Genomic DNA, 12,375 nt, shown 5'->3' with positions numbered 1-12,375 from the left:
AAGGTTCTTGACCATTCACGGACTGGGAGTAAAGAGAACAAGGCACACTAGGAAGCAAGTCTGGGAACCAGCACTATGCACAGGCCACCACTGGACTGGAGCAACCACATCCCAACCTCTCCCTGTGAGTCAGCACCGTTCTCAGGCTGGGGGTAGCGAGAACAAGGCCACACCAGGAAGCAGGCCCAGTCTGGGAACCAGTGTCACATGTGGGCTGCTACCAGACTGGAACAGAACGGCCAGACCCCAGCCCCTTCCAGTGCACAGGCTGGCAAACAAGAAGTACCAGTATCCCCTCCCCCCAACCACTGTAAATGACCAGCTTATCCAGAAACCCACAAGCTGTGATGATAGCTATGGAGGAAATACAACTGGATTCCTGTGGTGCTTCAGTGCTTTACTAACATTGCAGGTGTAGGGCCTAGTGGTCTAATCATAGGTTCAGAGGATAGCAGTATGCAGTGTGGCATCTAAGAGTGATCGCCTGAGGGTTGCAGCATTGTTGATTCCCTGTGGTCTTGTTTTGGAAATCCTGTATCATTTCCATCATTTTGTTGGATTATGTTTTATAGTTTTTTTTTTGTCTGATTATGTCAAATCTGATGGCAGGAGCAGGTATTTCAAAGATAGCAAGATATATTATGTTAGCAATTTAGGATTTACTAAAGGCTTGTTTTGAAGTTGCATTCATTGTCTTGTTTTTTATTGTTTCTATTCTATAGTGTTCTGTTTGATTTTTACTATGTCCAAAGTTATCTGCAGCTATTTTGAAGTCATCAAAAGGCATTATGGTAACTATTGTTGATTTTGTAATGTTTTAAAGTTCTGTATTTCTTACACTGGTTTGTTTTGATTGGTTTTATTCTGTTTTGTCCTCTTTAAAATAAAAAATAATGAAGATTCTTATCTATCTTGTGGGATTCTTATAAAAATTAAATTAGATATCTCCATTGGCCTTTGAACTCATAAAGGTTGTTTTGCTCACCACTCTACTGATTTTTTCAATATATTCTGCTGTATTCTCAGTTGGTAAAACAGTGCCTGGCATATAGTTAAGCTCAGTGTAGTTCAGTCAAATACACACAGAGAGCAGTAGAGTGAGCTCACAGTGCCACGCTAACACACTGTAGATCAGCAGACTTCTGTGATGTGAGTCTGGGGCCATCTGAGACCTGTGTTGCACAGGTGGCTTTCACCTGCTCCATTCAGGAGGACACTTTATGCGGTAAGGCCCATTTTCTCCCTTAAATCAAAACTGCAGCAAAGGTTGAACCCTTTCATCCCGGTGTACCTGTGGGAAGGATGAGGATGGGAGTGAAATGTTGGCAAACTGACCATATTTCATAGGCTCCGTGAAGCCATCAGTTATAAAATAGTCTGATTGCAGGGATTTTAAAATTTGAGGAAAAAAGAAGAAAACAGTGCATCACAGAATCAATGAAACAAAGCATTTTGGGTGGCAGTGGAGTACAATGGTTAAACCCATGTCTGGAGTCCAACAGACATGGCTAATTCATTACCGCTGTGGCCTTGAGAGAATTACTTAACCTCTATAAAATCGAATTTCCTCACCTCTAAGATGCTCAAAGCCACTAGGCCTGCATTGTGAATGGTATTGACCCAGTCTGCTTGATATTTTAGCTCTCCATCCAGTAAAATAAAATCTACAAACTGCTGCTTTTGTATTTCCTTCAGTATTTCATATCTCTGTGAAACAAAAAAGGTAAAGTTGCTATAAAAGTCCTCATGTTCACAGTTATCCTGTATAGCTCTGAAATGTTTACTTTTAAAAAAAGATGTTCATGCATTAGCTATGTAAAAGTAAGCAATGTTTTTAAAAAAGTTACAGTTTAGAAAGAAACTCGACTATTACCTGAAGTGCAGGTCAGTTTTCATGGCTGGTACTCAGTAAACCACAAATAAAACAGTGCCTCCTTTATAGAGTTGAGTGAATGTAAATGCTAAGTATACCCTGGGCGTGGTGTCCAGCCTGGGGAGGCCTCAGCAGCTACTCCTTGTTCGGGTGGTTGCCTTTTGAAAGAAGCCTCTTCTTTTTCTTGTTCATTGTTACTTCCAGCTGCGAGACGTGGACTTCGAATCTGGTACTAAGCATTTAATGAACATACAAATGATTTCTTCTTTTAGCCTTAGATTACCTCAGACCAGTGGTTAGGTACAAGAATATGGACTGGGGAAAGCTGTAGCTGGCAGTCCCTGGCCTTGCATGCAGAGAGAACCAGATGAGGCTTGTGGCATGGAATTGTGGACACCTACAGTTACCAAACCAATCGCTAGGCAAGTACAGAAGAGACCAGTCAAGCCAAGTTCCAGAGCAAGGAGTTAGTTACAGAAACACTTTCAGGGCTTTCAAAGACTGCTGCATTTAATGGGACTGCTTGGGGTACTATAGCAAATAAAATAATGAAGTTCATGGTAGTTGTTCAAAAATGGGTACATAGGGTACTGTCTTTAACACAGCACCTGGCTGGGATGGGGAGGAAGTAAAATGCCTTTGGTTTATCTCCAACATCTCAGCAGCCCTTAGTAGCTGCTCCCACAACATCAACCCGCCCTGGGGAAATTCTTATATATGTAATGATTGCAATTAAAGAGACAGACATACAGACAGAATGACAGACACACAGACAGACAGAGATGCTTGGACTCTCCAGTTCTCTTTCTTTGGCAATTCCAGGTGGGACTTTATATATAGTCCAAGCATGTTACCAGGATGGAAAAATAGGTATAGTTTTGGGTGTAGGGAACTACCTAATGCTTATGTTACAAATGCATTATACTCCTGAAATCAGTTTGAAAAGATCTTTCATCAACAACTTTTAGAAGCAAGCCCCCAGCCCAACTAACATTTCTCTTTACATTTCTCCCTGCCCAGGTGACCTTGTACAAGGACTCTGACATGGAGGACTTCGGGTTCAGCGTAGCAGATGGCTTGCTGGAGAAAGGAGTGTATGTCAAAAATATTCGCCCAGCTGGGCCAGGTGATCTTGGTGGCCTAAAACCCTACGACAGGCTCTTACAGGTAAGACTTCAATTCATTCCTTGCAAGTGACTTATAACTGGGAATTTCCTCCAAATCTTCCTGTATGCTTAGGGTTCTGTGTTTTATTCCTTCAAACCTGGTCATCAAGGTCTTGGGATTAGTAATAATAAAGAGCTGAATAAAGAATCTTCGGCTCTTAGTAATCTGTGTCTAATCCTCTGGTTTCTTATAAGTGTTTTGGCAGAGCTCAGAGCCTTCTTTCCCAAACGAAAGCTTATTACTGGCCAGGTGTAGTGGCTCACACCTGTAATCTCAGCGTTTGGGCTGAGGCAGGAGGATCACTGAGAGTTTTAGGCCAGCCCAGGCTACAAAGTGAGTTCAAGGACAGCCTGAACTGCATAGTGAAACCCTGTCTCAAAAAGACAAAAATAAATAAAGCTTATTACTCAGACCCAACCAACCAAGGGCCACTCATGTATCTCTGACATATATTAAAACATCATTACTATGTAGTTATCTAATGCCAAGCCACCACCAGTCCACTCCTTTCCTCCAATCTTCAGCATGACCTGAAAGGTCTCACCTTCCCTTACCAGTGTCTCTCTGATCTCTCTCTTCATTTGCTGTGTTCTGTATCCAGAGGCCACTTGTTGCAGGAATGCCACACCCCACCTTCCTCCTCCCTGGGCCTCCCTGCAGTCCTGTGATTTACAGAGGGCAGACCTTGTCCTCTGCTGCTCCTTAGCTTGCTGTCCTCCTCCCCCAGACTTGCATAGGCTTGCTCCCCTCGAACTCCTGCCCCTATTCCCCTGTCAGACTGCTCGATCTGAGTGGCCCCGTTGCTCTCGGCTCCTGGACCTGCTTCCTGATCTCACAGAGTGGTCAGACATCATGTTTGCTCTGTGCCTTGAAACATACTATTCTCCTTTCCTGAAACACTCTTCCGTTTCCCACCTCTTACCTGCCTAACATTTTATCTTCACTTAAAGTAGTGATTCTTCACCTTGCCTGAAAAATAGAATCTCCCAGTAACTGATACTGGTACCAGGACAGATCTCATCTCAAGAGGGAGAAACAGCACTCATGTGTTTTTAAACCTCATCTGGTGATCACAACGATCACTCAAACTGAAAAGCACAGGCAGAGGGGACTTCTTTCAAAGTCTTCATTGACAACAGTCATCTTTTGCCTGTATACATGGCCTAAACTTTATATAAGCTAAAAACTTTTTCCTTTGATAGAATTATTTTGTTGTGACTGCTTGATTCCCTGTACATATGTCTCAGTAGATAGTGAATTACTTGAGAATAGGGCTGGTACCTTATTCTCTCATTCACCATTAAACCATGTTTTATATCTCAGTATCTCTCATAATATCTGCAACCAGCAAGCTTAAAACCTAATGTACTATTTATCGTGGTCAGGTTTAGTTTCATTTAGCAAATCAAGTTCCTGATCTTATGTAGTTTTTAGGGACAGCATTTTGCAAGCTGAGTGGGTTGGCATCAATCTCAACGTATTTAGCTGGAATGCATCTTTCACCAGCAGCAAAATTTCATAGCAGGAGGCTGCAAAAGACAGCCTGTCTTTCAGGAGTGTATCACTGGGTCAAGTTGTATTGGTTAACCAGATAGTTTTAATGCCAGTTCTGGTGGTTATGCTTACCTTGGCAACAGAATAATTGAGTTGGGGGATACTTAATTTTCTGTACACACTCCAGTCCACACTGAGTGCTGCCTTCCTCATCTACTGGTTATAGTTATCCCTATTTTTAGAAAGTTTAAGCTGAAAAAATACACTGGATTCAGATTATGAAAACCCTCCAAGGCCACAATAAAATTCTGACTTTATTCTGGAGGCATAGTAATTTCTTAGGCAAAAGAATGATGTAATTTGTAACATAGAAATTCAATAATAGCTCTTTATGGTTTAACAGAGAAGATCATAATTATAGAGACAAAGTAGATGTGGCCAACTATTTCAGACCTAGTGTATAATAGCTTCAGCTTATCCTTGCAAAGCACTTTGGCAGGAAGTCAGCAGGTTGGATCTGTTGTTCAGTGGAGAAGTTAGAGCCAGAGATAACAGTTTCAGATATTGATGGTGTGGATTTAAATAAAGTGTATCATGATGAGCTTAAAGTAAGAAATAGAGAACAATGAATAGAATTCTTAACAATAGCAACATGTAAAGAACAGGAAACAATGAAGGCAGAATAATATTAAAGACAAATGATTAAAATGCTAAGAGCATCAAAACATAGTGGTATCACAAGAACCAGCTATACTGATAGGCCCCAGCTAAAATTCAGCCAGCAGCCCTGGTCCTACCAGCAAGTAAAGAACAGCCAAGTGAGGAAACTCACAGTGAGCCTTTCACAGGATATTTCTTTTATCTAGTGAAGGCCCAATGCCAGCTGTCTCACTTACAACTAAAAGGTCCCTCACTGGAGACTTGTTTACATGAGCAGGAGCCTATGCCCAATTTATACCTGCCGAACCATCGCCCGCCCTTTGCTTTTCAAGGAAAGCAAGTCTGGGGCAGTCCCCCTCATGCAAGGAGTGAATTCAATACACCGCCACAAAAGAAAACAAATCAAAGATGTTTGCTTGTACATCCAGAACAGAAAGGGCACAATCAGTCAAGAGCAGTTCTCTGCCAGGTTACACAGACAAGGAGATAGAGAGAGTAGAAGAGGGTAGGGAAAGCTAGAGGAGAAGGGAGGAACTTAACCACTAGCAGCACACACAAAGGAACAGGGTGTAGGTGTTATAGTTTATGTCAGATCCCCCCCTCCAAGTCTCACGCAATCATGGACACAGCTGAATCTAGCATTTGTGATTGATTCGTTGTCTAGCACCAGGATTGGTGGTGTGAGTGCTATCCCCACCCAGGGGTGGGGCCAGCATACAGTGTAATGGTGAGAAGAAGGCTTGTCTTTCTCTTTTGCCCCGTTCCCACTTTGCTGCAGGGGTGGCCATGCACCGCCGCCCCTCAGCCATGTCATTTTGTCTTAGAGCCAACTGAGTATGGACAGAAACCTCCAACCTGTAAGAAATACACCTTTCCTTCCCTATCTTTGGGCATCAGGTATTTTGTCTCAACAATGAGAAAGAAAAATAACAGAATTTGGGTTCCAGAGGAGTGGGGTCATTGCTATCACTGCACCTGACTATGTGGTTCAAGAGCCTTTGGGAATGGCTTGTAGGAAGAGTTTGGAAAGGTCTAGGGATGTCATCTGAAAGAGTGGTGCTGGGATAGCTTGGGCTGTTGTGTAGAGGAGATTCTGGTCAGAGCTCAAGAGACCAGAGGATGATAGCCTGCCAGTAAAGACCAAGCTTAGGAGGTTTCTGCTGGGAAGAAGGACTACATTGGTTGTTGGACTCCAGATGATGTATGGTATAGCTTGGCAGAGAGTTTATCTGCATTTTGCTTGTGTCCCGAGACTTTTCCTGAGACAACTAAGATTAAGGGTGGTGAACTGACTAATCTGGCAGATGAAATTTCAAGGCAATTGAATGTTGAGGCAGTGGCATGGCTATTGTTGGGGTTGTTAGCTAGAGTAATGTTGCAAATCAAGAACAAACCACCCAGTAGAATGACTTAAAACATTGTGAAAAAGAAAAGAAAAAAAAAAAAAATGTTGTGAGTTTGGCCAGAAAGCTGTGGACTTTAAAGATAGAGCTGAAACCTCAAATGCTGAGAAGGAACAGAGAAATAAAAAAGATGGCCTAGGGGCATTCTGGGAAGGTCTCCAGCATTTGCAGCCTCAAAACTGCAAAAGTGAAAGACTTTGCTCACAGAAGACAGCTACAGAGCACCATGTTCCAGGGTGGCAATGGAGGCCACAGGAGGTTCCAAAATGGCAGTAGCCACACCAAGTTACGGAATGGTAATGACATAGAGAAGCTGTTCCTCACAATCAGGTTCAGAGAGCTCAGTGATCCAAGCACTATCCCTAGAGCCAAGAGAGAGAAAAGCCTGGTTACTACTCCAGCTGGCAGCAGATCTGAGCAGCATCCACAGTGGCATTGATTTTAGTGAATGCACAAGTTCTGAGGTTAAGGCAGCTTCCTTCTCAATTTCAGAAGGTCTTGGGGGCCAGGCAGTGTACCCATGAGAGGGCAGTGTATTAAGATGTGAGTGAGAAGCCAAATATGCAGTGGGGACTCCAGAAGTTTGGAAAAGACAGGAACGTGGATCATCCAAGGAAAGCTGCCAAGATTAAAAAGACGAGGTTTAAGAGAAAAGCTGAAGGAGCTGAAATCCCTGGAAGTGCTATCGGGGTGGAGTCACCCAAGCCTTCTGGAGCTTGCAAACAAATTGTTTCAGATGCTGAGCATGGAACTCCAGGACTTAATGTTTGCTCTGCTGGACTTGTTTTTATTCCAGTGCTTTGTATTTCCATTTGTAGCTTTTGGAATGAGAAATTTTATCTTGTGCCATTGTATACTGAAAGTGTTTAAATTTGTTTTCATTTGTACAGGGGGTTGCAGCTAAGAGTTTACCTTAGATTTTGGAGACTTGGGATTTGGACTTTTCAGCAATGCTAAAACTGTTAGGACTTTGGCAACTCTTGGAGATGGAAATGTCTTTTGTATAAAGGATGTACATGAGTCTTTGGGGGCACAGAGGTGGACTGTAATGGTTTACCTCCAATGCCCCCCCAAGTCTCACACAGCTGAATCTAGTGTTTGTGATTGATTCATTGTCTAGCACTTGGATTGGTGGTGTGAGTGCTACACTCACTCAGGGTGGAGCCAGCATACAGTGTAACAGCAGGAAGAAGTGTCTTCTCTATCTTTTGCCCAGTTCCCACTGTGCTGCAGGGGCGGCCATGTACTGCTGGCCCTCAGCCATGTCATTTTGCCTTGGAGCCAACTTAGTATGAAGTGAAACCTCCAACATGTAAGAAATAAACCTTCCCTTCCCTATCTTTGGGCATCAGGTATTTTTTTTCAACAATGAGAGACAAAAGTAACTAAGACAATAGGCCACTTTAAGTTTCAGAGCAAAAGTGTAAATGACCTTTTTAAAAGCAAGGTGGGAAAGTGGGGATAGAGGGGTCGGGGTCGAGCTGGCTGGTGCGAGAGAAGCTTCTAAATTCTTCTCTCTGACCACTGGCTAGGGCCTTTGGATGTGTGTTCTATCAACACGCAGGCAGCAGCCCTTGCAGTATCATTCTGTTATATGAGGAGAAAGATCTTGAAGCACCAATAGGTGTTGAAAGCAGTAGATACTAAAGGCTGAAGAGGACAAGGACTCCTGGCTGTGGCTGACCTGGACTCTGAGGTCACTGCCAGCAGCACAATCTAAACCCAAGACCTCAGGAGATGGAGGAGAGAATGGAGAGCCGAGTGGAAGCAGAACACGTGATTTTAAAAACTGTTTTTGGTGAGGGAGAATGGAAGATGAGCTTATGTAAAGCAGGGAAGAATTCACTTGGAAGGGGGTAATTCAGTCATGGTTAAGATGACAGGTTTGGGAGCCTGCCATACCGCCCAGAAATAGGCTCTATCTCACTCTTACCAACCGGTAGCCAAAGGCAAAGCTCTCCTCCCACCAAACCAGACTTTCTCCAACTGTAAACAGGGGTGATATCCAGCAAGCAGAATACACACATGGATAAAGCTATCTACTTGGTATGAGGATGGGAGGGTGTGTACTTTTGCTGCTTTTAATGGGTTTACAATGTAGTAGCAGACCGATTAATGAGTCCATTACTATGATAGTGGACCTCTTAGCACAGGGTGTATGTTTAAGCAACTTGCTTAACTAACTTGCTATATGTGCTGTGCACTCTGGGGGATTTGAGGGATTTTGGACCCACCAACACCCAGCAATCCTTTTGATCCAACATTCAAAGTGTCTCTCCTTGATCTTTCAGGTTAATCATGTCCGGACAAGAGACTTTGACTGCTGCCTTGTCGTGCCCCTCATAGCAGAATCTGGTAACAAGCTGGACCTGGTAATTAGCAGAAACCCACTGGCTTCCCAGAAGTCTGTAGAACAGACTCTACCCGGAGGAGACTGGAGTGAACAGAACAGTGCTTTTTTCCAGCAGCCTAGCCACGGCGGTAATCTGGAGACCCGAGAACCCAATAACACATTATAGCAACACTTTTATAAAGCAGGATGAAAGACGATATCTATGGTGCTAAAAATCCCTTTAAGATGTCTGTGCTATTTGAGCACAGATAATCATGTGGCATTAACCGCAAGCACAGGGGTCTTTTAAATCTCTCTCATGGCTCATGTTCACTTCCCTTTTCAAGTTGAAGAGGTTTCTTTTTTGGTGACCACTATGGTATACAGCAGGCAGATCCCTGCTAGGCCCAATGGTAGAGAAGAAGAAAAACAGGCTACCCCTCCCCACAACTAACAGCAGAGGAAATTTTTTACAAGTTTCATCTTACTGTCACTTTTTGAAAAGAGAATTGTCTGTTTAGAAATATTATCTATGATGATTTCCTTAATTCACTTTGAAATCAGTTTCTTACTATAAAATCATTAATGTAAGAATTTGGCTAACAGTTTTTCCTATAGCTGGCTCTCCTAGGGGAACTAGTATTCAATAAGCTGCTGGGGCTGCTGCCATGAGAGGGGTACAGGTATCAAATCAAGTTAGCTTCGAATGTTTCAGCAATGATGCACGTAAGAGACCATAATAGGTGGAAGTAAATGTTTTGCCCAAATGTAGGAATGATTTTAACTAAGATGTATGCTATTCCCTATGCAACAAATTATCAAACAGGATATGTCTTGTGACCTGTTTTTTTAAGGACACATTTTTTTAATAGCTGAAAATCTCTGATAATGAATTAGTGTGTAGTAACACTGAGAATTAGTTATCCTATTTTTAAAATTCAAGACTAAGAATTTAAGAAAGAATGAAGAGTCTATTAAAATGAAGTTCATCTTAATGATAGGCAAATCAAACTCATACTGCTTGAGATGTTTTGAAAACTGGTAATACCAAGGAGTGTTCAGCACATGTGCTTAAAAATGACACTGGACTATCTTTTGTTCTGAGCCATGCCACTTATCAAAATTGTAAATACATTCTTCACAAAACACATTGCCAATTATTACCATCCCTCAAAGCAATAAATTGTGACAGTTGCTTTTATTGTTTGTTGGCAACTGTTTTCTTTTGTTCAGATATTTTGAATAGCTACACTAATAACTGTTATTTAATAAATATTAAAAATAGATCTGTATATTGATGGTAGGATGTTGAAGCAGTTATTTTCCAAACATTTTCATTTTGGTGAATAATTCAAGCAACCATTTAGGCAAAGCATTTAAAACACTGTGTCCTTTGTTTAAAGAGAAAGTTCACTTTTCTTTTTGTGAAAAAAAAAAAAAAAAAAACTTCAATCACATGTCAGAACCGCCAGGGCAAGAAAGTATAAAGCTGAGTCATATTAAGGAAAAAGAAAAGATCATGAGTCACTTAAATATGTATTTTTATTTGTAACAAACAAGTATTAAACTGTAAAGTATTTTTGTACAAATTTAATACTTTAATAGCATGATATTTATCGTCTATGTATGGTTTTGGGGACTCAAAATTGTTGCAAATATTTGTATGGAAAAAACCCTCTACCAAATGGAATAAACAGTGATTTTAAAAAGTCAAAAAAAAAGGAAAGCATGCAGTTTTGATGCACTGAATATATTTCACTACTCTATCCTGAGTTCTATACAATGTTTACACCATGTTCCACCAGGGGTAAGTGGAGAGGTTTTGCCATAAAACTGAAAAGCACCATGGATAAGAGGGAAGAACATGGGCTTTCAAATCTGGATTTCCATTCCAGCCCTGCTCCTCACTGGCAGCCTGACATTTACCTACAATGAGGCAGCTTCCCCATCTGTGACACTAAAAGTTATATCTGCACTGCAGGACTACTATAAAAGTGTATGACAGACTGGGTAATTTAGAATGGGAAGTCCAATGTAGGAATGCCTCAGAGGTATTGTGGGTTTGATTCTAGACAACTGCAGTTAAGAGAATATGACAGTAAAGTGAGTCAATGAATTTTTTTGGTTTCCCAGTACAAATAAAAGTTATGTTTATACTATAGCAGCCTATTAAATGTGCAGTAGCATTATACCTTTTGATATACACATACATATATATATATATATATACACACACATATATATATACATAATCTTAATTAAAAACATAACTAAAAACTGCTATTTTTTGAGCAGTTAGAAAAATGATGGCAATCTACTTACTAATGCAAGGTTGCCACAAAAGTTCAATTTGCAACTAACACTACACCTGAGAATCACAGTAAACCAAAGGGCAATAAAGCAAGGTATGCCTTAACCGAGGAGCTAGGATCTGGCAAAGGCATCCTGCTTCACGGCAGAAGGCAGCGGAGATGAGACCTGGAGAGCACAAGACGGGGCAGAACTTGCTTTTTAGCAGGAATCCATTGCCCAGTTGCTAACCCACTCAGGACCTCAACACCTCACATCAGGCCTCAGCTTCCAACACTGGAGCTCGGAAATTAAGCTGCTGGCATATGAACTTTGAGAGACACAAACCACAGCACCATTTAAGAGTAAAGATTTAAAATCAAATCACTTTAAGAGAAATCTTCCCCAAGTGGGATACATTCAAAATAACATGCCCTAACTCGGGAGGGGTTTCCAGGAAAAGTCCCAGGTGTGCTGGGTCTCGGCAGCAGGGGCACAGTGAGCAGCATCCTGGTCATCGTGGTCACCCACAATGACCAGGACATTCCTCAATGTGCGCCCACATCAACAGACACAATGACAGTTCACTGCTGCACTGCTTCCGCCCACTGGCTAAGAAACCAACAATGATTGTGGAAGATCATCATCCTAAAAAAATAATAATAATTTGAAAGTAGAAGGGTTGGGGGCTGGGGATTTAGCTCAGCGGCATAAGCGCCTGCCTTGCAGACCAGCAGTCGCAAGTTTGATCCCCGGGACCGATAAAAAGGAAAAAAGACAAAAAAATTTTTAAAAAAAGGAAAGTAGAAGGGTTTTTTGAACACACGTTTTCTTTTTTCCCCTCATGTGTGTACAATACTACTGGTTCTCACAATGATAAGTGTTAAAATCGTTAAGATTCTCTTTGATCAAATCAATTTAAAACACCACTGTCTTGAAGTAAACTTCCAATTTATAGGGATCCTCTTTCATCTTGAAACTCTTGAGGTTGCAGTGCTCTTTTGTTTTGAAAGGCAAATAATACACAATTACTTTGAGCAAGAAGAAGTGAAATTTTCTTCATTGATTGTGGGCTTGAAAAGTTGCCTGGGGATTAAGTTATTTAGCTGCAAATTCTGAAATTTAGAAGATACTTGTGGAGATGATTCTTCTACCTA

At 41.6% G+C, this 12,375-nt stretch overlaps 2 protein-coding genes across 15 annotated transcripts in view; one reads left to right on the top strand and one right to left on the bottom strand.

Annotated features, from left to right (window-relative positions):
* Positions 1-9,696, top strand: part of Grip1 (glutamate receptor interacting protein 1) — a 633,384-nt gene extending 623,688 nt beyond the window's left edge. For all 13 annotated transcript variants that reach the window (XM_063255091.1, XM_063255088.1, XM_063255086.1 and 10 more), the window contains 2 exons: positions 2,894-3,040; positions 8,889-9,696. In XM_063255091.1, the coding sequence (XP_063111161.1) occupies positions 2,894-3,040; positions 8,889-9,116 (375 nt within the window). In that variant the 3' untranslated portion in view covers positions 9,117-9,696. The remainder of the gene's footprint in view (positions 1-2,893; positions 3,041-8,888) is intronic.
* Positions 9,697-10,453: 757 nt separating this feature from the next.
* The window catches only part of Helb (DNA helicase B), a 44,073-nt gene continuing 42,151 nt past the window's right edge, over positions 10,454-12,375 (bottom strand). For both annotated transcript variants that reach the window (XM_013159406.3, XM_063255097.1), the window contains one exon: positions 10,454-12,372. In XM_013159406.3, coding sequence (XP_013014860.2) covers positions 12,247-12,372 — 126 coding nt within the window. In that variant the 3' untranslated portion in view covers positions 10,454-12,246. The remainder of the gene's footprint in view (positions 12,373-12,375) is intronic.

This window comes from Cavia porcellus, unplaced genomic scaffold (assembly GCF_034190915.1).
Source record: "Cavia porcellus strain 051 isolate PalLab524CR breed Dunkin Hartley unplaced genomic scaffold, mCavPor4.1 scaffold_8, whole genome shotgun sequence".
NCBI lineage: Eukaryota > Metazoa > Chordata > Mammalia > Rodentia > Caviidae > Cavia > Cavia porcellus.
The sequence above is the reverse complement of the archived record's forward strand: the minus strand, read 5'-3'. Positions and strand labels throughout refer to the sequence as shown.